The sequence below is a fragment of the Vidua chalybeata genome, chromosome 1 (assembly GCF_026979565.1).
Source record: "Vidua chalybeata isolate OUT-0048 chromosome 1, bVidCha1 merged haplotype, whole genome shotgun sequence".
Lineage (NCBI taxonomy): Eukaryota > Metazoa > Chordata > Aves > Passeriformes > Viduidae > Vidua > Vidua chalybeata.
In genome coordinates, this window is record NC_071530.1 from 40,014,619 (window position 1) to 40,040,785 (window position 26,167).

At 38.1% G+C, this 26,167-nt stretch overlaps 1 protein-coding gene across 2 annotated transcripts; it reads right to left on the minus strand.

Moving 5' to 3' along the window:
• Positions 1-1,398: 1,398 nt before the first annotated feature.
• AZI2 (5-azacytidine induced 2) lies at positions 1,399-25,063 on the minus strand. Of its 2 annotated transcripts, none has more exons than XM_053938187.1 (8): positions 24,507-25,063; positions 15,999-16,228; positions 13,383-13,508; positions 12,964-13,063; positions 11,165-11,313; positions 8,680-8,741; positions 6,551-6,666; positions 1,399-3,787 (listed from the first exon to the last, which is right to left on the minus strand). In XM_053938187.1, the coding sequence occupies exons 1-8, from the start codon at positions 25,006-25,008 to the stop codon at positions 3,399-3,401; spliced, it is 1,674 nt and encodes a 557-aa protein (XP_053794162.1). In that variant the 5' UTR covers positions 25,009-25,063; the 3' UTR covers positions 1,399-3,398. The 2 variants fall into 2 exon arrangements, with proteins under 2 accessions (XP_053794162.1, XP_053794171.1); XM_053938196.1 differs by lacking the exon at positions 24,507-25,063 and adding an exon at positions 24,279-24,376.
• Between the last annotated feature and the right edge of the window lie 1,104 nt (positions 25,064-26,167).

Genomic DNA, 26,167 nt, shown 5'->3' on the forward strand with positions numbered 1-26,167 from the left:
CAGCATCATTAAAGCTGCAGTTCTGTCAGCACAGGAGTGGCAAAGTCTGCTGCAAATTGGTTTTGGAAGAAAATTCAATCTGCTTTATCCCACCAGTATAGTTCATGTGATACTTATATGGGCCTGTGTTTCATTACTTGGAATGGGTATTGTTTTACTGTAACTCCAGCATATGTCTTGTGCTGCTCTTGTCTTTTTCCAGCTGTAAAAATTGGACAGTGCATCACAGCTAATTTGGGGGTTTGCTTTCTTCAATATGGCTAGTTCACATGTGAGGAAAACTAATCAGCTGTACATCACAAAACTCAGGAAAACTTAAAACTATCAGATCTTAAAAATACTTAAAATTAACCAAACAGTGCAAGTTTACATGTAAGTTATTAGAAGGTTATTAGAAAGTTCATCCAACTCACCAAATACCCAAATACATATTAATTAGGTTGCCATTTGCTCATTTAAATGTGCAAAGCAACAACCTCCTCCTGCCCCAAAAGCTGGCTTTCATTTCTGTTAAATGGAATTAGTGCTTTCTTAAATTAAAAACAGTGATATTGGTGAGTTGGGGGAGGTTTTAAAATGTTCAAGGTTTGCATTCAAGTTAAAATTGTCTTGGGGTCATTTAACATAATTGAGAACTTTGGTCGTTACTATATGCAATTTTACAGTTTTATGTAATACATGCACACTAACACCAGAACCCCGTTATTTCAGCTACTTGCCCATGTAATTTGCTGTCATTATGAAAAGATTTCACTTCTGAAAATGGAAAAAGCACTGTAAGCCACTAGTGGTGTGGATTTAAATGACTTTTCCATCTTCAGTCAAAATCTGATTGTAAGCTTCAGACCCAACAGATGCTTCACAAGCCAGTGAGCTCCCAAGTGACTCCAAATCTGGGGACTTCCTTTTCAAATGTTACAGCTTGGACGTCACAATGAGTGATTGGATTGGAAATGCTGCCTGCAGCAAACTCTGGCATCAGTCCCTCTTCTCCCTAGTTAGCAGCAGCACTCCTGAAGTCCCTCTCATCAAACATTGCTGCTCCATTCTCCACCCTGGGAAGGACCACAATATAAACCAAGGGTCAAATGCAAAACCTGCAAATTCTCAGGCTCTGCACAGAAAATCTTAATTTCATACAGGACAAGGTGACTGGGAACCTTTTGACACAGTAGTCAAAGTCAACTAAATCCTTCAGGTTTCAACATCCAGGAGGATACTTCTCCCAGAAGATGCTGAAGCAGGCTACAGCAGATGGCTGTTTTTTTCCCTTGAGTCAAAGTGATGAACCTCAAACCTAATTGCTTGTATTTGGAATAACAGTTATACACAATAAAGGAATTAAAACTTCCGCAAAAAAATTTGTGCCAGATACAGAAAGGAGATTTGTTAGTGAAACCAATTTCAAACAAAAATAAATTTATTTAATATCTTACACAGTAGAATTCCTTCATTGCACAAAACATGTTAATGCCTGTTGAATATTACATTCCTTAATAAAAAACCTCTGTAATGTTGAGGTGGGGGATCCCAAAAGTAAACTACATTAGAACTAGGTACCATATAGCTTATGCAGCCACATGAGAAATGCTTTCTTTGTTATTACATAGGTAGTTGGTTCTATCAGCTAAAGCCTAGTGACTTAGATTTGTTTTATGCATATTGGGTTTTGTTCTATTACTTTCCAAGAGATTGTACTCCCCTGAGTCAGCTGTGCTCATTGGTCAGAATAAATTCCCGCATCTGACACCATTTCCATTAATCACAGACAAGCCAGTATACGTGAGCAAGATAATAGAAAGATAAAAACAATATCTGGTGAATGGGAAACATTGTTTATGTATGCTGTTTGTACTACAGGAGAAGGTATCTGGAAGGCATTTTTTGCCTTCGATCGACAAAGTGAAAGATGGGCTCTATCTGAAGTACTCACTGTACAGGGTCTGGAACCACACAGGTCACGTAGCACCCTTGTAACACTTCTACAGCGCATCATTACTATGGCTGTGCTACAGCCAGAGCTTCCCCATGTATTTGCAAGCAATCTTAAGATAATTAGCTACTAAACAGCTGTGAAATTAATTTTTATTACTTTGATGTTAAGCTGGATCTGTGAAGCTGAATACTTCACCCACCCACACATTTGTAAAGAGCGTATTCAGTATTAAATATCTTCCTGCCCATTACAAGTTAGGTATCATGGATCTAAAATACAATGCATTTTTCTTCAACATTTTGAGCACTCAAGACATTTCACTTAACCCTGTTGTATTAAGCCAGATATGAAGCAGAGAATTTTACAAAAAAAAAAAAAAAAAGCATAAATTGTATTTGTCTAGAAACAGTTCATGGCCTTAAGAGGAAAAAAAATGAAAAAGGAGTGCCTAGAGACCCATAATCTATAAAGCAGGTAGTTGAAATTCCAGTAGCTCTGGTTCTCAGTGGCATACTAAAAACACCACAAAAATACTTATATTTGTATATCAACAATGCAACAACACCAAGTCTGATTAAATTAAGGCTTTGTTTCTTTAACAAAAGAAATATTAGTAGCCTTCACCACCACAGGAATGAAGAGTCAGAATTGTGGTGCTGTGCAAAGGAGGCACAATATGAAAAACTACACTGTGAGCACACTGGGTCTGTGGCAGCATCCTTGTGCAGTTACAGCAGCTTCCTTCAGCAGGAACTGAGGGAAACAAGCTGAACCTCCAGGATTCACAGTGTTCAGCAGCAGCATTACTTACGGTCCTTCACCATTCACAATCAAGCCCTAAATGAGGCAATTGAAACAGGATAGCCTAAGGGTGGTTTTTCTCTTGCAACTATCTCATATAAATCAAGGTTAAAAAAAAAAAAAACCAAACTCACCTTTCTTAGTTAAATATTACAGAAAAATTCATTTACAAACCAGAGGAATCAAAGCTAATTGAAAGGAGGAAGGAAGAGAGAATCCAATTCTTCATGTTATCTCTTATTCTGAAAAAGAACACTGTCAAAATAAAAGCTCAGACCTGGTACAAGTTCTAACACTGGATACCAAGTATTTTCTTGATAATATACAAATAGCAAACAAATACAGAACTGGATTATTTTGTTTTATTCCACAAACTCACTTTTCAGTGTAACCTTTAGCAAATGTATGTCATTTGCAGTACAAGACTATCTAGGCCTCATGCTAGATTTCTTTGTATTTACATTATACCAGCACAGCTTTAACATCAAGGAACTCGCTCCTGATTTACAGCAGAGGAAGACTAGGCTTTCTGATTTGGAACTAGAATTAAAAATAAAGAAAGAACATTTCAAGCAATTTGTTTTCTCTCCTTAAAAGTTTGAGCATTAAGGTGCCTATTCAGAATCACTCCAAAAATGCCTCAGTTCATCCTAAAAGTTGTTTAACTCTTGTGCAGACAGTTTTGATTACACTGATCCAGGTAATCTGCTGGAGAGTTTAACAAAGTTGGATTATTTTTCATTTCCCAAAACATATTCTCATTGGGCTTTGGAGGACTTGGGAATACCCAGGAATTATCTTCCAGAGAGCTCTTTCCATAGGAATGGTGTTCCTGGAACGTTTTGCCATCAGCTGGAATTGGTCTCTCATCTGTCCAAGCGTGTAGGGTCACCCTTTCTGATGGGACACGGGCATTTCTCAGCAGAGGGGAAGACACAGCATTGCTGAGGGCTTTATCGTTTTGTGAGAGGTTTTTATAGCCTACCCCAGATGTCAAATTCACCTTTGAAATGTTCAAGTCAACACATTGCACTGGTGCAGTACAGGCAGCTGAAGGAAGAAGATAAAAAAATATTTTTAAAATTACATTATCTAATGCATTTTTCATGTACTCCAAGTGTACTACAGTTTAGCAGGGATGTTAAACACAGTTTCTTCAAGCCACAAGTTTTTGGACCATATTCAATAACTACTTGAAAGCTAAAAACAACATACTACCCTCACCAGTCTCAAGATGAACCCAAAATCCTGAAATCAGTGTCTAAAACACACACAACTCCAAGAATATTTCTCAACTCCCATTTCAACACAGATAAACGGATGGATCTTTCTGACCAGACTGAAATGAATGCTGAAACAGAGACCATTTTCACATGCTTGGAGAAATCAGCCAGATGCAGAAGACTGAATGCTGCTTCCTATTCTACTGATTCTTTAACAAGTTGTATTCTCATGCCATCCAGAACCCAAATTCTCACTGCCCATGAAGCAGTGAGATGGAAACACGTGGTGTTCACAGGTTCTTTTGTCTGACTTTCAAAATTAAAGTGACAGACTGCAATGTTCAGCCATGTGACATTCCAGAGGAGCTTTAAACTGTTAGGCAGGGGAGGATTTTGAAACAGAACAGGATCTACCTGAAATGGAAGAGCTGCACCTTCAACACACATCTGAACATATGGCCAAATACAAGCAGGTTTTGTAGTGAAAATGTACATAAACATGTAATCAGAGTAGATTAATACTTCCCGAGTTAAAACTCACATCTTACACAGAGTTTTCTAGAGCAGCTGTTTATCTTGAGCATCAATTGCAATTTTTAACTTTAGTTCTTAAGGGACAGAAAAAGAAGTATCTTGGTCAAAGAATACAACTTCTGTTTGTTATAATAAATTAATATTTATGGATGTCAGCCCAAACCACTCTCCAATAGCATGGGCATGGTGTCTGAAAGACATGCTAAGGCACTGGATTTGGCATCTTTGTGCTGGCAGGTGTAAAATGTAATTTGAGGCCCACAGACCTTTAGAAGTTCAAGAAAAATTGAATCCACTGAAAACAGATTGAAAATGTACAAAAAAAAAAACCCAAACAAAAAGAAACTTAAAAAACAAGCAAAACCACAAAAAAAAAACCCAACCAGAAAAAAAAAAAAGAAAAAAATAAACAGAAAACACACAAGCACACACATTTGTTGAAAATGCCTCCATACATAACATAAATAAAATGCCTCTCTACATTCTAAGTAGAATCGACATGTTAACTTATACTGCTCATGTCCCACACAAAGTAATGAACACGTGTTCTGCAGAATTAATGCATCTCCGACAATGGCAGCTGGTCTATAGATGCCAAAAGTCACTAGAGGTATAGGAAGTGGAAGGCTTCAGTCAATTGTACCCATATTTTCCATCAGCCAAGATTTGTCTATAAATATAAGCAAAGATATATCTGTATTGCATTCATAAGTGTGCTGATGACCAAGATCAGACCTGTTCACTCTCACATACTTCTGAAAAATTACTGAAAGAAGTCTACAGATGAAAAGGCAAAAGTCCACTGTTTCCTGATCAATCAAGAATGCCTTCTATGGCTGTGGAAGAAACTGCCTAAGAACTGCAGAAAATGAGTCTCCTCAGCAAGGAGGAAAGAAAAATCAGTAGTTGTGTAGTGGCAAGACCGGTAACTCCAAATTAAAAGTAAGGACTGTTTATGATCACATCAAACAGATCTAAGATTATTTAGACTCATTTAGTTCCCAGTTTCTCTGCTGAAGCTATCTGACAAACGTGTTTTAGAATTTTAGGAACACAGACTCACCTGGTAACAATATGGCCAAGTCTACAAAATGGGTTGACAGTTTGTATCAGCCAAGTACCAGAGACAAAGTGATCATTAGTCACTGCTGACCACAAAGGCAGGGACTGCTCGGGAGGTGAATCCTGTCATTACCTCACTGAGCTGTTTAGAAACAAAATGTCTTGATCTGGTAATGGACAGGGACATCAGAGACTGTCACCAGTACATTGTAACCAAGTTCACTGTCTTCCACCAATAGTCTGAGCACAGTAAAGACCACAATTGAAGTGAGCAGAAAGCAAAGAAAATTAACTATTTACCAGTTTGTTTGACTGATAGTCTAGCATTTGTCTTGAGAGAAACATACGTATGGAACAGAAGAACTGTCTGATGAAGTGCTCACAGAAATTTTAAATACTTTATGTGAAAAATATTTAACCCTTAAAATTATTTAAGGCAGTTTTGTTTCCCCAGTATTCTGACTTGCAGAAAATGTCACACTGTGTAGCATCTTGTTAGAAAAAGACACCTTTTCTGAATACAATATAAAGAAATAGGGAACCATAAGGAATTTCAGTCTTTTAAAGTCTGATTTTGAAATGTTGCCAAATTAATACTTCATATATTCTGTACTGGGAAAATAAGACTGCATTTGCAAAAAGATTTTCTTCCCCCTAATATGAAGTAGTTGTGGTAAAAGGTCAAATACGAGTAAACTTAACACCTCAGCCTTGTGCACATAAGCAACACTTGACTGAGAAAAAAGCCACAAGGGGAACAGAATACAGTACTGAAGAAAAAACACATCAGCAACACCTTTATGTGTGAAGTTGACCAGTATGAAACAGAAGCAAAAGCAGAAAATGAGGAAGCTGGAACCATAACACAGTCTAGCTTATCAGCTTCAATTGATGAGATTCTGATAAGATATGATAGCTGGTTTATTTTTAAAATGCTACAACTTGAATCAATGGTTTGTGTTTGTAAGGTCTCTTATTGCAAACACTGACTTGCCTTTCTTGGCTCCTGGTGGGTTCCTTTTCAGTTTTTGTAGGATCTCAACTTGCTTGTCAGTCACTACATGCAAATTGGACATTTCTCTCTTCAGGTCCCAGTATGTTTGTTGCAAACTTTCAAAACAAAAATTTATTACAAGTTAAATATTGCTGCCTTTAAAGCAGCCTCTTAACATGTCTATCAAGTGTTGACTGTTAATAAATTGTTCTGCAAATTTTGTTACAGTACCATAACTGTAAATGGACTGAACAGTACCGAGAATTACCTGAAACGGATGGACCTCTGCATTTAATTTGATTCTTGCCTATTGCAATATACAATGAATTATATATTGACATACTAGGTAAAAATAATAATAATTTAAACTCTCCAAAGGAAAGAAATATGAAGCATACTTTTCATTTCAGTATCTGAAACTAACCATCTTCCAATAAAATTAGTCATCTCAAAGGAATACTTCCTTTAAAGTGACACCAGGTTATAGAAAAGGCAGAGTGTTAACTGTGAATACCTTTCAATAAATGACCACATACCCCAACACATATTATGAGCCTAGTAATATTGATTGATTGTAATTTCAAATAATCAAAGACCAGTATTTGGTCTTACACCGTGCATACTGCTACACTGAATTCAGACTAAATACCTGAGACCCAAATTGAGCATACACACAGAGTCCAATCTAAAATATAAACCATACTCTTTCATATTCAAGGCCTCCAATTTATGTTAATACATTGCCTTATCACACAGTGTAAAAAATGGTGTTCCATTTTTTCCACATTCTCTAAGACAGCATAATACAAGAAACATATTTAGCAACAGTGTTCCAACACTGATGTTTCAGGTTAATAACTGGTAAGAAAATTAAGAGGAAAAAGAAGAAAAGTCAGCATTACCATATGTTTCTTGGTAAAATTTCTAGCAAAGGCTCACTGACTATTACATTTCTGTTGATTAATAATTAACTTAGTGTTCAAAGACATAAGGATGTAGTTACTTCAACTTAAACATGAATTCAATGATTTAATGCTTTTTTAATGCTTAACATTCTACCAGAACACATTTTTGAAGACAAATTTAATGGATGAAAGTTTCCAGAATTCTTTTCTTCCTCACTACATTCACTAAAAGGCTCAGTAAAACAGCTCAGTATCTCAAGCTATTGAGGTGAGTAAGAATTAATAAGCTTTATAAATGTATGTAATGCTATCCTTCAAAAATAGCAATATAGGATCATTCCTGCATTGAATATCAAGCACAAATGTGTTCAAAACGACTCTGAGAAGTAGCTATTATGCAAGTCAACACTAAGAGAGTTCCCTTAAAACAAAGAAATAGAACTTCTATCCACAGAAATACTTCCCCAGAACACAAATGTACAGATTCAGAAAGCTCTACTAAAGAACACAGGCAGGTGTTATTTTACTAAATAATGTATTAAGTGTCAGTAATTCTGAGAGATAGAAAGTTAAAATTTTCAGAATTGGTATTTCAAGAAGTCAGCTAAACCTGTGGCCTTTCTACTGCAGACTCCTTTTGGTTCTTTCAGCTCTTAAGAGATGACAATTTTAAAGCTAATGTGGTAACCACACTTCCTTAACTCTTGTGTTTTGGTCTAAAAAATAAGATCAAAAACTTGAGTTATGACAAACCAGAACTGTCCAATATTTAACACAGAAGTGGCAAATATAAGGACAGCTCAAGTGTCTGCCACCAGCCAGAAGGAAAGTGCTTGGATGAATTTTTTAAAACTTATTTGGCACCAGAGAACAGATGATGGGAAGTGTCTGTATGTTCTCTTTCAGTGGCTGAAAAGTCTCTTCAACATCCAAGGAAGCATCAAGGCCCATGGCACTAAAGCCTGGCATTGTGGAGGGCCACTCTTCCCTCTGGTGGAAAATGCTGTAAGTGCACGAACAGGCATAACTATATAAATAGTCATCATCATCATCCTGAACTACAAACACAAAGAAAAAAATGTACAATGATCTTGCTAAATAACTATACCTAGACTTTCAATGAAATTATGTAACACACCTAAAGAGTGTGTTATTTCAAGAATAATTTACTTGTTGAACTAACTGAAGTTGAACTCAGTAAACTGAAAATAAAATATTTCATACCTCTGGATGTCTTGCCTTTGAAGGTGGTCTCCATGTAGTGGATTTTCCTCTTGAGCCTGGTCCTGCATAGCAGAGTGAAGGGGAGACAGAGAATGAATAAACATGATTTCACATTTTCTCTCTCAAAAAAAGGCAGTGAAACTCCAATTTGCCAGATACTGAAATTCAAAAGTAAAGTAGTCTTCATTTGTATTAGCTGCAGTGGGTTTCAAAAGGAAAAAAAAGACTTCTACTAAGAATTTCCACTAAAAAAATGCTTAAACTACCTACTTATACAAAGGCATTGCTCAGCCGCCTCCATACTCTCTTTTTGAGAGCTGAACTCTCAGAATTAGAGATTGATTACTTTCTTAAATGGACATGAAAAGTCTCTCTCAATTTCTGCTTTTTAAACAGTCTTTTTGTTCTCTCTCTGTCACAGTATATAAAGATCTTTGAGTTAAAGGAAACTGTTTCAGTATAGATTTACTTCCACAAGTTACTTTTATGACATAATTTATCTCTTCAGTCTGAAAGACTACTTTAAAATTGCACATATAAGCCGCCACACTGAATTTACCAGGGCTGTTTAACAAATCAAACATTGGGCTCACTTTGTTAGCTGTGCTTCTGTTAGACCCTCACTTGTGATGAGCTCCCTCCCTTTCATATCCCTTCTTTCCATGTTCCTTTCGTATCATTCCCTCTAGCCAAAGCTGTTATGGATTTGATCCCTTTACAGTGGCTTTAAGACAGTCTGTACATATTTCAAGCAACTTGTCAATACAATGTACCCACTGCATCAACTACAATGTAAAACTTCAGTAAGAATATCTAAAAGTACAGAAACATAGAAAGTGCACTTGCCTAAAGGTAGAAGACATTTGAAAACATGTTTTCCTGTTTTCATTTTCATTATTACTTACTTTCATTACATGTTAGCTAATGTAATGAAAATAATAATGAAGATACCAGTAATTATTACTACCATAATAATGAAAATACATGCTGATTTGTCATTGCCCATTGATCACACTTAACTGCATTTTCCCCTCCTGAACTTTCTCACCATCTCCCAAAGATTTAAATTCATAGCTTAAAAAAAAGTTGCACTGTATTATCCACATTTGAAAACAAGCACTTTTTTATTTCCTGTATTAAGCAGTTACCAGGATCAAGAAGAAATTATATGAAAGACAAACAAAAAAACACCGTAACAAAACCCCCCAAAACAAAACAAAAAGCTGTTCCCTGTATTTGTTCTGTGCAACAAAAGCTGCTGGCATAAACATAATTTAAACAGTATCAGGAATATGCAGTATTCCTTACAAATGCTATTTTAGTCTCTTCTCTCTGACATCATTCACTCTCACTGTACAATCTGCAATTATTTATGCAGCTGTTACTCTGTTCTAGAGTTACCTGAAGACACCAGAACTTCAAACAAGTTACAGCAAGCCTTCAGATTTTACAAGTTATTGAAAGCAGCTGAAACAGCTCCAGACCCAAGTGAAATAACCAACAGTAAGGGAAGTTAACTAAACACCTCATATGCTTTATCCCCACCTAGTGGAAATAAAGCAGACTCACTCAAATGCTGTGTGATTCCAGATTATATAATCATCATTATTAATGACCATAAGGAATCTAAAACAGTCTGCCTCCTCAAACAATCACATTTAGGTGTTTTACATTCACTGTGTAACTTCAATGTGACTGCAGAGTCCTAGAGACTGGCACTGTACCTTTCATCAAAGGTAAGATGGAAAGCAGGAAGAATGCACTAGACAATAACTTACTGCTTTTTGTTACTGTTATCTTAATTTTCTTTTTGAGATCCCAACAACGCCTAGGTTATAAAATGTGTCCCTCAGAACAGATATCTGCCCCAGAAATGGCAAGGAAGGATGCCAAAAGAGGTACTTTCCTGACAAGCTTCATGCAACTACCCTAAAGAAAAGCACCAGACCTCCTTAAACAAACTTTGTGCCATCAATGGAGCATCCTGTTGTTGTTTAAAAAAAAAAAAAAAAAATATATAGAGACCAGCTTTTGTCTGAACTTTCTTAGTAGCCCAGCTTACATAGAACTTCAGTGGCTACTTATAAAAAAATCATAAAGCTTTACTTTGTCTTGCTATATGGGCAATGGCTGGGAAATCTCACCTGTATAGAATCATAGAATATCTGCAGTTAGAAGTGACCCTTAAGGATTAAGTTCAATTCCCTGCTCATTACAGGACTACCTAAAGCTAAACTTTATAATTAAGAGCATCATCCAGACTTCTTAAATTTGGTCAGGATTGATACCATGAACACTTCCCTGAAGAGTCTGTCCCTATTTCCAAGAAAAATGATGGTCTATGAAAATATTTAAGGTTAATTTTACCAAGACATTAATCTTTCATTCAATTGTATGCTTCATATTTTTGTTAACCCTTGATTTTGATTGACCACTGGATTTAAAACTAACCATTAATACAAAAATTCCTTAAAAATTAAGGTACCTGCTGCTTAGAATTTTGCAACTCCTTCCTGAGACTGTTGCACTCTTCCTTGAGTTTTTCTAGATCCTGTTCCAGACTATGCACTTTCAGGTCACTGTTCAGCTTCTCCAATTCCCAGTTAGCCTGAGTACAATTCAGACTTTTTATCACTGTAAAGAAGACAAACAAGACAATCAGATTCCAATCTCAGTCCAAAGAATGTAACTCAACATGCAAGATGATCTTCAATCAGCCCATGCTCTACAAAAACATCATATTCTGAAGAAACTGGAGTCTATGGCAACAGGGAAATATAGCACTGGTAATATTGTTGGCAGAGGTGGTCTATTTTCTGGGTTTAAAGCATGAAGCCCTACTTTCTAGGAATGCACTGGAAATTTGACACAGAGAAATAGGAAGTACTAGCATAAAAAGGCACTGGAAATAAAAAAAATAATTTTATGGCAAATACACATCATATATGCCAACTTGCATACTTCTTACATGCTTCAAAAACATGAGCCTTTTCACCCTCAGATTTGCATTTTACATCATTTACCATTAAGTTTTCCCAAAGTTTAATATCGCGAAGTTCCACACAGAACAACAAAAGATACAATCAAAGCAAAAGGGGAAAGCATAAAGTTACACAAATCTTGTTAGACTGAAGCAATTCACATGGTAACAGTGATGCTACCATCAAATCAGTAGCAGGGCATTAGTGAGACAGCAAGAAGGAACATGACAGGAAAAAAACCCACAAGTCTTCAACTGCGTGGTACACTTATTCCAGATTTAATAGTTTAAACAACCTTAAGTCACACTGATTCTTTTTTTTTCAAACAAGGTACTCAGAGTCTACTTATGAGTAAAACTGAGTTATAAATAGGATTGAAATCATCACATTTTCAGAGCTCTCTGTACAAACTCTGCAATTCTTACCTCCTGAAATGATGAGGCCCTCAACAGTGATACTAGCACTACCTGCAATTTGTTTTTCTAGGTTTAAACATTTGTGCAATTGAAGTAGTGCATTAGATGCTTAAGGTCCTCTTGGAGAGTAATCCAAGCACAGCCATACTCAAAAGTACCTTTCAAATGACTGCATTTGTACAGACTCTGAAGTCAGTCCATATCTCTAACTTTATACAGATGGCATTTTTTTTTGTAACAAAATTAATCAAGGGTTCTTTTCTTCCATGGTGTTTTGTTTTACACATCTATCACATACAGAGTGCTCTTTACAACTGCACTAAGAGAAGCTGGATTTGGACTTTTGGAATCGCCAGGATATACTGTTAGTTTCTCCTTCCTCTTTTCACCAGCTCTCTACAACCAACATCTTTCTATTTTCCCTCATTTCCCAGTCATCTAAGTAACTGTTGGCAACAGCAGCTATTGCTATACAACATCCTCTTGTATTTGTCATATCCCAACAGCAAGACAAAGCAATATACTGGACCCTCTGCAGGTGCCAGAGGAAGTGGGATTGACTGAGTGATCTTTGTACTTTAACAGGCCTCTGTCCTGCTCTGAGGAAAAGGTGGTGGGGTCCAGAGATGTACATGACACAGCCTATAAACTGTTAGGTGATGCCCATTTCTCAAATTTGTAAATCATCGAAGGTGGAAGAACACAACAGCCTCAGAATATACGCGTCACCATTTATGAGAATGAAGACAAGTTCAAAGTACCTCACTGCTGTCCGTGCCTCTCTTGACCTTGCCCCTATATAGAGCTAAACCTCTTCATGCCCCAAGATCACAATATAACCACTACAGCTCCTCAACATACCTTAAGATGAAGTACCAAATGCATACCTTGCTGAGTTTCCACTTCAGTTCTCAACTGTAACAGCTCTACTTCTTTAGATTGCAACTGTTCATTCAAGTTTTTCAAGGATTCTGCACTTTCTTTTGCCTATTTTCAGAGGGGAGAAAAACCGCAACCCAAAATAATTTGTGAAGCATTTTTCTATCATGCCTGACAATTCAATATTTTAAAACAAATACAACAACAAAAAATATTACTTTGATTTTTTTTAGCATTATTCTAGCCCAGTAATTAAACGGAGGTACTTTAAATCGTTATTTCTATGGAAAGTATTGTCATGTACTTTAAAAGAGTGATAAAACCAACATCACTGATCTTAAGTATATAAAGTTCATTCTACAGTAAACATGTACTAACTATGTAGTACTGATAAAGCATGCATTGAAACCATTAAAAAGGCACACACCATTTTTTCCAGTTTGCTTTTCAAATGATCACGGTCGATGCAGGCCTCTCGATAGGCTTGGTAGGCCTTATTGACTTGTTCCCGCCCAACTGAGCTGCCTTCCTCTTCCAGCCGGGAGCCAAGCACCTGAATGTTTAACACACAGGAGAAGTGAAAAGTTTTGTATGTTGTGTTGGCAACTGCAAAACTTTAAAAAGGCAATGGTACAACCTGCAATATTAATCTAACAGCTTTGCCCTTTTTTCAGTTTAGATAACAAATTAATCAAATACACTGATATGGGTCAAAGTTTTTGCCGAAACTGCAACCAAGGCTGTCTACAAATTCGGAAATCTCTAACAATACTTAATGCTCCCTAATTTATGGAATCATAGAGTAGTTTGAGTTGGAAGAGGACATTTAAAAGCTCATCTAGTCCAACCCCCCTGCCATGGTCAGAGATACTTTCTAGTAGACTGCTATGAGTTCACTCTTATGAGTACTTAACCATTCATAAGTTATGATTACTCCCACTGACAATCCCTTAATCATATTTTTTCCAGGCTCTGAAAAAATGTAAACTGCTTTTTGACAAAGGAGTTTTAAGCATATAAAGGCACAACATATAGAAAGTTCAAAGGAAACCAACCATAATTTCTTAAATGCCCCATAATGTAAATAAAGATTTCTTTCAGTGTATTTATGTAAGAAAAGCCAAATCAGAATTATTTTACAAATATCTATTAACTTTCAGATCACCACCATCTCACTGCCTGCTATGGCAAAAGACAAGCAAGGCAGAATAACCACTACCCACTGGATTGCTAGAAAAAGGGGAACAGAGTTAAAATATATTCAGTGTTTTTAATATGACAGAAAGAAAAGAAGTCTTACATCAAATTATATCCATTCATATAAAAAGTTCTTGCTTTAATTAAGTATTGTATTTTGCTTTTCATTCTTTTTATCCTGCACACTTCCTTTAAGTGTACCTCTTGCAGATATTCACAACAGATTAGCACGTATTTTCTTAAAATTAGGAGTCATGCAAAAAAAATACTAAAACAAAGCACTGACATTCATATATCTACCTTAAATATCTCCTCTTTTAAAGTGTTTGCTTGAAAGGAAGTATGGGAAAACAAGCCACAGAGATAGGAAGCTCCTGCCCTTTGCTTTTTCTTTTTGTATGTGTATGACTCCTTTTAAATTTTGTCCTTTATATTTTCCTCCCCCTCATAAAGCCACTCAAATAGAACACAAGTCTTAATAAGCTTTCTGGAAGCTTCCACGCACATTGAAATTACAAACACCAAAGGAGTAACTCCCCATATATTTTTTAAGCATACAGGTACATTAGCTATTGACAAAGACTGAAAGTCATTAACAGTCTTGGCCTTCTTAATACCTCTCCCTCATGGAAACATTTTAATGGTATTCACATACTAAAAAGTTTTCTCTACAGAAAACAAAATAGCATCTTCAAGAGAATTAAGCTAAACCAGGCCAAACCAAAAGACACAAAACAAAAGGAATTGCCAAGGTCAAATCCTGTTTATTGTGATTTTGAGTAACAACATAAAAGATGTTACACTCAGCATGGTTCAGGTCGAAAGCTCTATTCCTATTCCCAACATCCCCCCAAACCTTATATAAAGACAGTCTTGAGATAGTTTTCTTTTTTGAGAAAAAGTCAATCCTGTCTTCATCAAGAATTCCCAAATAAGTGTCTCAAAGCTGTGCCAAATGTGACTCAAGTTCTTTATTCCAATGCCACAAAATAATACACACTTGGAAAGCTTTTAAGAGTCAGTAGCACAGTTAGGAGAAAGTTGTAAAAGATGTCTCAGCTGTAACACTAGGATTTATCTTTGCATCTTCTATAAGAAAGCAATCTACCAAAATCAAGAACTTCTGCAGTACAAAGACACTTGGTGCAGAACAATGGATATACCATTAATCACGGCCTTCCTTACTTGGAGAGAGAAACCTGTGCCCTGGTCAATTTTTAGCTTTAATGAATTTCACTAGTTTATGGCCATAAGAAACTGCCTATAAAACAAATTCCAATATTCATTTACATTTTAGAATTACTGCATCAAAAGCCAGCCAGACAACATCTATGTTAAGCATTGTAATTTTGCATTTCACGCTTGAGGCTGTGATTAGCTAGACCTAGCTGGATATTCCTAGCAACCAATTTTTCCTTATCATTTTGGTATACTGAGCCCAAGAGTCTTTTGCTAGACATGTCCTGGATTCTGATAATTTAGAAGCTTTGCACCTCACTGTTCAACAATACTGTGTCACATGTGCCCAAGCTAATAAACACCATAAAGAGGCACCCAAACTACAGTGACAAATTCTATGCAACTACACATCTGTCTGAATCAGCCGCTGTCTTTGCATTGCATCATACATGTGCCCAGTGAGAATCAAAAATGCCAGTATGACACAACTACACTACCAGAAGAGCAAACTGCATTTCAATTAAATAAATAAAACTATTTATAAAAACTTTTAAACACGGAAATTATTTCAAGTGTATATTTCAAGTCCTTGACCTTTTCTCTGCCATCCAGCCAGGAGCAAAAAAGAAGCTGCTACCAGAAACTGGTACATCAACTATTTTCTTACCTTCTCTTCTAAAAGTCTCACTTTTTTTTTTAAGAAGGAGTTCTCCTTCTCTGTCTCCTTCAGTCGTTTCTTGATATCTTCATATGCAGTGACAAGTGCAAAGTGTGAGGCAACAGACTCATCTCCACTATAGGATGGAACAGGAATATCGCTGTCTCTCTTGTGAGCATTGTCTGCTTTTTCATGGTTCAAAATACAGATGTCATCCTCTACCAACTCCTCCATGACAGCTGTTAAAAAGACAGATATAAGTGCTAAGTTTTCACAAAGACAAATTCATCAAGAGTCTGAAAACCTTCCAAAATAATACTGCAGGGTGTTTCTGTCTAGAAAGACAAGACTGAATAATCAGGAAGTATCTTAATATCACAGAAAAATCTTGAAATCAATTTCACCTTGAAAATACACTGTTTAGAAAAGACACATTTCAGTGTTACTTGATGTAAATATTTTGAGTACCTATAAGATGTATGAACCCTCAAATTCATTTTTATTGAGTCTTAACACCAATGTAGAATTTAGCTGGTACCAACTATCTGAACTCCAAAGGAATATTAGATCAGAGCTTTTGCAAGCCAGCACTGAGCAGTAAAAGAGTACAGTTCTAACAAATCAACCAAATCCTGTGGTTCCTGAGCACAAGTGCCAAAGCCTCTTTATTGTTGAATGCAAATACATATATTTTTCCCAAACTTTAAAACAGAATCTTAAATTACACTTGTATTTGTCCTTAAAGAGACTGCATGAGTAGTTCTTCTTTCCTTGGTCACAGTAGAAAATCTCCTTCTCAACAATTACAGTAATTTTTGACTGAAAATATGATGAGAAGGAAAACATGCACAGTAACATGACCTGCCTCAATATGTGTGGAGAAAATTGACAATAATCTGATCATTAGTAAAGTGTCACTCTAAAATACCAGGCAGATCCACCTGAATGACAAAATCAAATTAGATGTTACACTGAGTTTTTGTTACAACCTACATCATTCAGGCACAGCAAAACATTAAATAAGAAAATACCATCTTAAAGAAATTCTATATATTTTCTTGAGCAACAGGTGGAAAACCCCCAAAAGTATTTTCCTTAAGAGTCACAAGTTATCTGGAACAAGTTTAGGGCTTTATTTAAATACAAGCCAACCTCCAAAACACAAAAACAACCAACCAAAAAAAGACACATCTCATTTAGTTATGAACATCAAGATTACTTGTATTCCTATGCAGTACTAAGAAATGCTACAGAGTGCCTGATAATACCACCTCCCTTTAAACAAACTAGTGATGTAACTTCTACAAAAAGCAGACTTTTATATTTTTCCCCTTCAACAAATCCTTAGGTTCCTGATGATTAGCTAAAGAACTAACAGAAATGCTGGAATGAAAGAACTGAGCATAATGAAGACAGCTTTTTGTCCTGCAGGAAAAACTTACTTCAACAGAAAACAGACTTGATCAGCAGAACCTTGCAGAAAAGGCAGGCATTAGTGCAAAAAAAAAAAAAAAAAAAATGGCCACAATTGCTGCTTCTACTGTGTATTTGCTATTTGAATTCAAACTAGACTTCCATTTGTTTATAGATTATAAGAAGTAAAGCCCTGGAGCTTGTCTGTATGGTCAAATTTCTCTCACCATGTTGGAAAGCTTTCAGAGTGCAGCATTATGAAGAGCTGTAGTACAGCTACTGCTGAACAATAGCACTGTTATCACATTTGTCTCAATTTACTCCAAGCCAGTTAGACAACATGATAAAAACCTGTGACAGCTCATTTCTACTAAATAAGACAGCAGTGGAGTTTTTCAACAGTGAAAAAAAGACAAGAACACTACAAACCAAAGCTGAACTCCTTTTAATGGTTATGTTCAGGAGGTGAATAGATGCCTTGCACATTGTTTGATGCATTCGGATAAAAAAGTAGCCTAAGCTTCCCCTTGTTTGTTGTTCTGCCTTGAACATTCTGTGATTTCTGTGATATTTAAGTAGAAAGAAACCTTAAAGAAAGGTTTGCTTCCTTTTCATTGTAAGAACAGTATCCCTCCATGCACAAGGTGACCTTGACTAAAAGTACCACATCATTCAAACTGCATTAACTGACTGAAGGACTTGCTCATTTTGTCTTCCAAGATGAGCATAACATACCAGCTTATCCTCCCCCATTTCACCAAAGGCTCTGCAAGTCTTGTCACCCATCTCATCAAATTCCCAAGAGTTTGTCCTCTCAAGGCAACACATCTTTTCTCAGAACACTTGACTCAAATGTCGTTCAAGAAGTGTCACAGCTTATCATTATCTCTCAAAGAAAGCAGCAGATTTGTGACCTTGTACATAACACAGATCTTTGTCCCCATGCTTTCCTATAGCTCCTAAACCTGAACATCATACATTCCCTATTTCTTGCACACATCAGTGCTACCAGGAGATGGCAATATGGGAAAACAAGACCATATTTATTCTGCATTTTGTTAACTAAAAGCGCCTTCATGAGCTTCCAAGAGAGAAACACCTTCCAAATAAGACTCAGCATACACAAATACTATTTTATAAATTCAAGTACACACCTAACCTGCACCTGCTAGGAAGACCAGTTACTCTAACATTTTTTTACTTGAAAGATCTCATTTAGTTTATAACATTATTCAACTCGGGTTTTCTGATGCTGCTCTCTAAGCCAGAATTGGAGATTATTTAGAAGAGAAGCATATAATTCCACATAATTGAAAGGGACTCTGTTTGCATGCTTTTCTAAATTTCTACACCCAAGTTACAGCTCCAAAAAAAATCCAATATACACATTTTTTACTAACTGTATTGCATACTAAGTGATGACAAACTGCCATTAAACAGTTCAAGATCAGCAGTACTATAAAAGGCCATGGTGAAATGCACAGCTCACCCAGCTTTTTTTGCTGTCAGGATAGACAGAAACCCTCAGTACAGAAAAAGGGCTATGTCTGTAAGAAGCCCCCATCTACAGCTGTAGTCTTTAATTTCACTCAAGGACAGGAATCAAAATTTAGATTCCCCAGTACTATACTACCTCATTTTAAAAAATATGAACTAACAGCAACAATCAAATAAGTGTTTTCATTATTCCACAGGTTACAGCTCCTCAAATCTGGAAGAAGGATGCCAGAAGGGCTTTCAGGATAGTTCACCAAGTTCAGCCACAGACTTCTGCCCTGTTTTAATCTGTTTGACTTCTCCTAATTCAAAGTCACACTTGTATGCACTGCTGAAAATGCCCCAGAGCTGACACTCTGAAACACCTGAGTGAATTTTGACCTCTCTTGAGCTGCAATTCATGAGATAATCTGTCCTACAGTAACCAGTTCAAGTGAAAGGTTTCTCACTAAAATATCTGAAGTAATATACTGACAAGCTAATCTCCATGAATACAATTGATGTCCATCTCAGCGTCCTTAAGGCAAATCCCATTTACCATACATCCTATCTCAAGAAAGGTCTTCCTAGTACTTTTTACTCCCTTTATTTCAGCACAGTAGCTAAGCATTTTGCCTGTGATAAATATATTTCATTTACACTTTAGAATGATCTGCACACAAAACAGCCTACTTAAAAGGACTTGAATCTTTATGTAAAAAATACATTCAATGAGTACCAGTACTACTGTTTGTATTAACTAACTGCTGGTTAAAAGCCAACAAACAAAAAACCCAACCTGAATACACTGTTGACAGGAAACAGTATTAAGTTCTAGCAGGACTAATTATTTTCCCTGTTTATAAGCAAATGAGTTTGAAGAGGTGGCACCACTTAAGTTTTCTTTCACATAATGTGAAGAAAAGAAGAATTAACAGGAACCACTTTTGTTGCTCAACATAGGTTATAGAACAGCTTTGATTCAATACAGTGAATATTTTGAGCAAAATAATGTTTTCCCATATCTTACTAATGCTAGGCAGAAACATTGCTTTTCTCTTTAAAGAGTTTTATGAATACTAGTCATTAACACCATGGGGGGCAGTTAAATATAAAACACATTCTACATATGAGGAACATGGGATGCAGAGGCTCTAATAGCAAACAGACCACTGCACAAACAGAGCTCTGTAGTTTGTAATGCTAAACTTATTCTCGGATCAGAAGGAGAGATAGTAAAAGCAGGATTACATTAAATTTTTCCCAGTATGAAGCAGATTCTCATTTTGGCCTAACAGTTGATTTGAAAGAGAATAAGTGAGTTTTCAAAATATTTCCAAGTATCTAATGCAAATAATTTCAAGATGGTTGTTTTCCTCTTTGCCTTCCAGACTAGAAGGGTTTGAGTTCATAATGGTAGTATGAACAATTTCCAGCTGTTGATAACAACAGCATAATTTTTGTACTGATTTATCTTGCCTTACAGAGAAGAGTATACATATACGCATGCAAACATTAAAAAACCCTTTAAATTCAAGAAATGCCTTTGAACCAAAGGAATCCTGAGTGAACATGTTACAACTCTCACCTTAACTTCAGAAATGATGTATTGGCTTTTTTCCTTCTTTTTAAAAAAATATACTTTAGCACAACAAGGAATAATACAGAATTCTTGCAGCCAGCATCAAAAACTCCACACAGTACTTGGAGCATATGACACAAGATGTTAAAACAAGTAAGACTTCCAGTCTCTTTAAGCATCCATCACTTTGCATCTCTCCTTCAGAAATCTTAGGTTCTCTTTGATTCCAGTTGTGAACAGACTGTTCTACAGAGAAAGGCATCACTTTTTACACATACTTGCTCCATTTTTGAAGAGTAATAAAAATGCTCACACACACATCTCAGTAGCTGCTACTTTGGCCATATGGAAGGATGAACGGTGGCCAAAGTCCACAGGCCCAGCACCCTCCCAGAGAGTCCCTGAGCCCAGAGGCACAGCCCAGCCCTCTCAGTGTACTCGGTGCTCTGTCAGCATGTGAGCTATATCAGACCTCCAGAGCACTTTCGTTTTATTGCCTTCAGGAAATGGAAACTCACTGTGTCTGAGTTCACACACCAGATCACTGTAGCTCATCTATCCTGAACATCTGGGTAAGCTACAAAAGCCAAGTAAAATCTCCTTAGGTACACCAAGCAATTTTTTTCAATCTCAAGGTTTTTACAATAAATAATCTACTCTCACAAGGACCAAAAAAGCAATAAAAAGCCCATTTTATGACAACAGCGCTTGATAAATTTTACTTTCTCTGAACAGTGTCAGACTCCAGTACCTCCACTGCTAATTTGCAAACCTTATGCATCCTCAATGTAATGTATTCAATCTGCCCTTCTGTGGATGCTGTCACAATAATAACTTTCCCTGACATCTACCTGAAAAGGGAGAAAATAAAAACCCAGAAGTAGGAATCAATAAAATATTATCCTTTCAGCATCATATAATCCTGTTTATTAAACTATTGCATTTAACGTTGAAAGTAATTAAAAGCAGTACCGTCAAACAAAGGTAAGTAGGAGCAAAATGGCTTTTGGCTGTTAAATATTTCTAGCACCAAATGTAAGTATCTTAAAAGGTTACTGAAACCCTTCTTTTGCTGTTCATTCATTCCCATTTCAAAAAGTTTATAAGGAATAGCTATTTCCAAAAGTTTAGAGGATTTGTTTTGAATTTTTTTTTCATATCTTCTTTTGTAAACCAAACAGCAAGTCCTATCTCCCAATCACAGGTTTCCTTCTATTCAATTAAATAGATTAATTACCATTCAGAAAGTTCACAAGTTCAGTGATAAGCTTTTTGTAATTGCATTAACTTTTAATTCAACTGGAAATGTGCCTCACCTGATACAGCTAGTGGAAGGCAAGTGAGTCTCACTGATGGCCCTTGGTCATCCTGCAACGCACTAACACAACATCTGTATGTTTCCAAGACACAACTGGACAGGATGCCAGCAAATCTCATCCAGGCTCCCTTTTACAGGGGGGACCAGATGATCTTCCCAGGTCCTTTTCAATTTGGGCTGCCTTCTAAAATTCTATATTCAGATTTATATGGCAGTATTTCAGATAAACCTGGTAATTTGAACCTAAGTTCCACATAGCAGCTTCTAAGTGGATGACTTCAAATATTCAAGCCATTTATGCTTCACTTACCCTCTCAAGCTTAATTTCTTCTCCCCAAAGGTCCTGTCAAATTTTAGTTGCATCTACAATTTCATACACTAAAAACTCCACATAAAAACATCATATAATCATGTAAATTAGTTAATTAATGCAATTATAGTATAAACATTTAGCAAAAACATAAGACTGAGTCCAACGTGAACCATGGATAATGGACACAACATATGAAGTCTCCTTCAGAAGAGCTCCCCACTGACTCCTACCAAGCTGGTCCCTATCCTGACCCCTTTGCTAATCCTATCATTACCATCTTAGCAAACTGGATCTCATTATCACTGTTTTATTCAATATGGACTGTCAGACTTCCTCTGTATAGAAAATCCCTGTGAAAGAATGAAAACATATCAAAAGGTAAACCCACACTGCATTTTATCCTGTTTCCTTCATGTTCTCTTCTTTTCTTCGAATTCTGTTCTAAAGAAACCAGATATGGACAGCATGTGTAGTGACAGGGGAGTTTCCACTTTCCTAAGTAGGCAACCCACATTTAACATTTTATAGTGCACAATGTCCAATTCAATGCATCTATTGAAATAAGACAAACAAATGTAACTGCATTTGCAACTCTATGATTTTCCAGTGCTGTGAGATGGAATTACTCTATTTCTCTGCCCTGAGTCCACTAAGTACAGTTTGTTCATATATTTAACCAATAATTTTCACACTTTCCCCACCTTTTGAGTGTCACATAGAAAACAGATATACTGAAAACCAAAGTAGAATACTTGCTGAAATTTAGGCAATCTTAAAATTATCTCTAATTTATTACCCATTTTTGCTGCACAAAGATGTCACTTCAGCCTCTTTGCTCTTTTGAAAAACTTTTTACTATTTAATTTTCATTGTACAACATAACCTAGCTAGTACTTGGACAATGGTCACCTCACACTTTTCTAAACTGAAAATGCAGCAAACAAGTTCTGAGTAATTATAAATTTTAGCAAAAAATACAGGTGTTGGGAGTGAGAAGGTGGCTAAACCCTTCATATAGTCTAATCTAGAGTTCAGTCAACCAGTGTTTTCTGCCTTCTGACTTCACTGAGAGTTTAGATGAAAAAATTCTGCTTAAAATTTGCGGCTATAATAATCTACTTAAGCTATAGGGCAAATATCTGATAAACACTTCTAACAAAAGTCCTGTTATTAAACACTAATTATTCAAAGAACAAAAAGTAGTCATAATCTTTGATTTCTTTTGGTTTCTACAGTAATTCCAGTAGAGTTACTAAAATTCTAAAATAGATGTTGGAATAGATAACTTGAATTATTAGCAGCAGAAGCATGTGATCATACACCCCTATCCAGGAAATTATGAGTTTCCCATAGCTCATAACATCATCTCCCAGGAAATTGTCTCAGAAGAGAAACTGACCTTTGGAGTCCAGAGCAGACTTTACTGTCCTGGCAATAATTCTCCCCTAACTCCACTTTTTCCAGAGACTGTTTCCAGCACACTGATTTTACTGCATACATACAGAGAAGGGCAGTGGGGAAATGAAAGGATTCCTTAAGAAACAAAAAACTCCTAAAAGCACTCACTGGAACAGCTGATACTCACTTCTAAGTTGCTAGGGGACCAATTTATTTAAGGAGATAAGGGTATATTCCCTACCAGGTGAAACACCAGGATTTTAAGAGGCATTTTCTTAAAAGTTTAAAGCACCACTAGCATACACAACTACCTCAATGCTCATCTGCACTTCCTTCTTCCAAATTAACACTTCCTGCAGCACCTGTACTCCTGTCAGCTCCAATACTCCATCGTGCTTCTGTTTTCACACCCATAGTCCTACTTTGCTCATTTCCTTTGCCAGACTCTTCTGTACCAAGGCACAAACTGCAGCTCCAAGAACCCACCCAGTTTATCAACTTCATCAGAGGCAGCTTTGTAACCAGCCTAACAGCCTGCCCGAGGCCCAGCCCCAGCTTGGTAGCGGTACCTGTAAGCCTTGCTCACTGTCCCCCCACGGGATGACTCCTTATTCCGGCCAAGTGTGACTGGGCAGGGACACGGCACAAGATTGATAGGCTGCTCCCATTGAAACTCAGGAAGTTCCACTTCAACATGAGGAAGAACTTTATATGAAGGAGGTAGAGCACTGGAACAGGCTGACCAGGGAGGGCGTGGAGTCTCCCTCTCTGGAGTCAATCAAAACCCACCTGCACGCGTTCCTGTGTCACCTGTCACCTGCTCGAGGTGACCCTGCCTTGGCAGGGAGGTTGAACTCTGGGCTTCTACGAGAATGACTCTATTTTAAGGGGAGAAACGAAAGACCAGCCTCTTTTCCCAGGGAGAGTCGCTCCTCTTCCACGGGGCAGAAGCTTCCCAGCACCCCCAGGAAACCCCGGCCGGGGCCGCCCCGCGTTCCCCCCCGCGCCGCGACCAACCTGTCCGGGCCCCGCTCGGCCGAGCGGTCAGCGGCGGGCGCTCAGCTCGGCGGGGAGGCAGCGCCGTCCCTCGCGGTCTCCGCTCGGGCCCCTTCGGGCGCCCATCGCCCCCACTCCGCCGGCCCGGCCGCGGTTTCGGCCTCCGCCACCGCGGGGAATTCCCGGGGCTCGGCGCCGCCCCCGCCGCCTTCGAGGAAGTCAATAAACGCCGCTGTCCGTCCCCGCCAACGGGTGCGCGCCGCTCCCGGAAGGAGAGAGGCGGCCCCGCCGCCTGACCGGGCAGGGAGGAGGGAGGGCGGACTGCAAATCCCGGCGTGCAAGCGGGCCGCCGCCCCGCCCAGCCGGGCACTTCGGCAAGCGCGGCCGAGAGCTGGCTCCGCCCGGCCGCTGGTGGGGCTGCCACCCGAGCGGCCTGGCAGCTGTTGCGGGTCGGCGTTTCCCCCTGGAACGGTGTGGCAGAGTCACGGAATTGTTGGAGATGGAAGGGACCTTTAGAAATCATCCAGGCCCAGCCCCCTGCCAAGGCAGGGTCACCACGAACAGTGCTACATTAACGCGTCCAGGTGGGTTTGGAATTCCTTCAGAGAAGGAAACTCCACGATCTCCCTGGTCAGCCAGTTCCAGTGCTCCCCCCTCAGTGTAGAGAAGTTCTTCCCCATGTTGAGGTGAAACTTCCCGTGTTTTAGTTTATGGCCATTGGTCCCTGTACTATCTCTGGCACTATCCTCTTGGCATCCACATTTGAAATATTTATATGCACTAAGGAGATTCCCTCCCAGTTGTCTCTTCTCTAGACTAAACAGGCCCAGCTCCCACAGTCTCTTCTTAAAAGAGAGACCCCTGAGGGGCCTCCACTGACCCTTTCCAGTAGCTCCTTGTTTTTCTTGTACTGAGGAACCCAGAACCGGGCACAGCACTCCACTTTTGTCTGGCAAGGGTGCAGATGTGCTCCCTGCCAGCACCTGCTCTTCCAGCACCACTGGGCATCTCCACAAGCAGGCAACCACTAAAAGCCCACTTTTCTCCCTTTTCTGAGGCTCACTGCACTCCCTGCCATCATTCAAAATAAGGCTGTACCAAAGCAGTAAAAATCAGTGACTTTTAGTGGGAGCTGCCCCCAACTTGCTCCAAGTAGTCCTCAGCAAAGGAGCCTATCCAATTCCCATTCTTCAAACTCTTTCCAGCTTCTTGAGAAGTTACACCTGCACACAGCTGAAGAGCTAGTGAGACATGGTGTAACATTTTACATTTGTACTCTTTTTAATTTTTTTTTCCTCCCCACAAGCCAGAGGCAGAGATGAAAGGCAATGGATGCTCTGTTGTTACAGTAGGGCGAAAGATCATCGCATGTAACCTCATCTGCCAAAACCACAGCTTTTGTTCCTCCACCAAGGTCAAAACAAAGCAAGAATAAATCTAAGTTGAAGATCAGGACCTCTGTTACAGGGAATAAAAGCAAGCTGATTCAACAAGTCTAATGTAGATCTACAGGGGAGAGCAGCTGTGCTGTTCAAGACTAATTTAAAACTAACAGGAGTTTCCTTTGCCGCTAAAAAAACAGTTTGCTTTTATGTTGTGAGAGTTCTTTAGCCAAAAGGAGTTTTGGCAACTGTGCCACAAGGTCAGCTGGAGCAAGGGAAGTGTACTAACATGCCAAATTG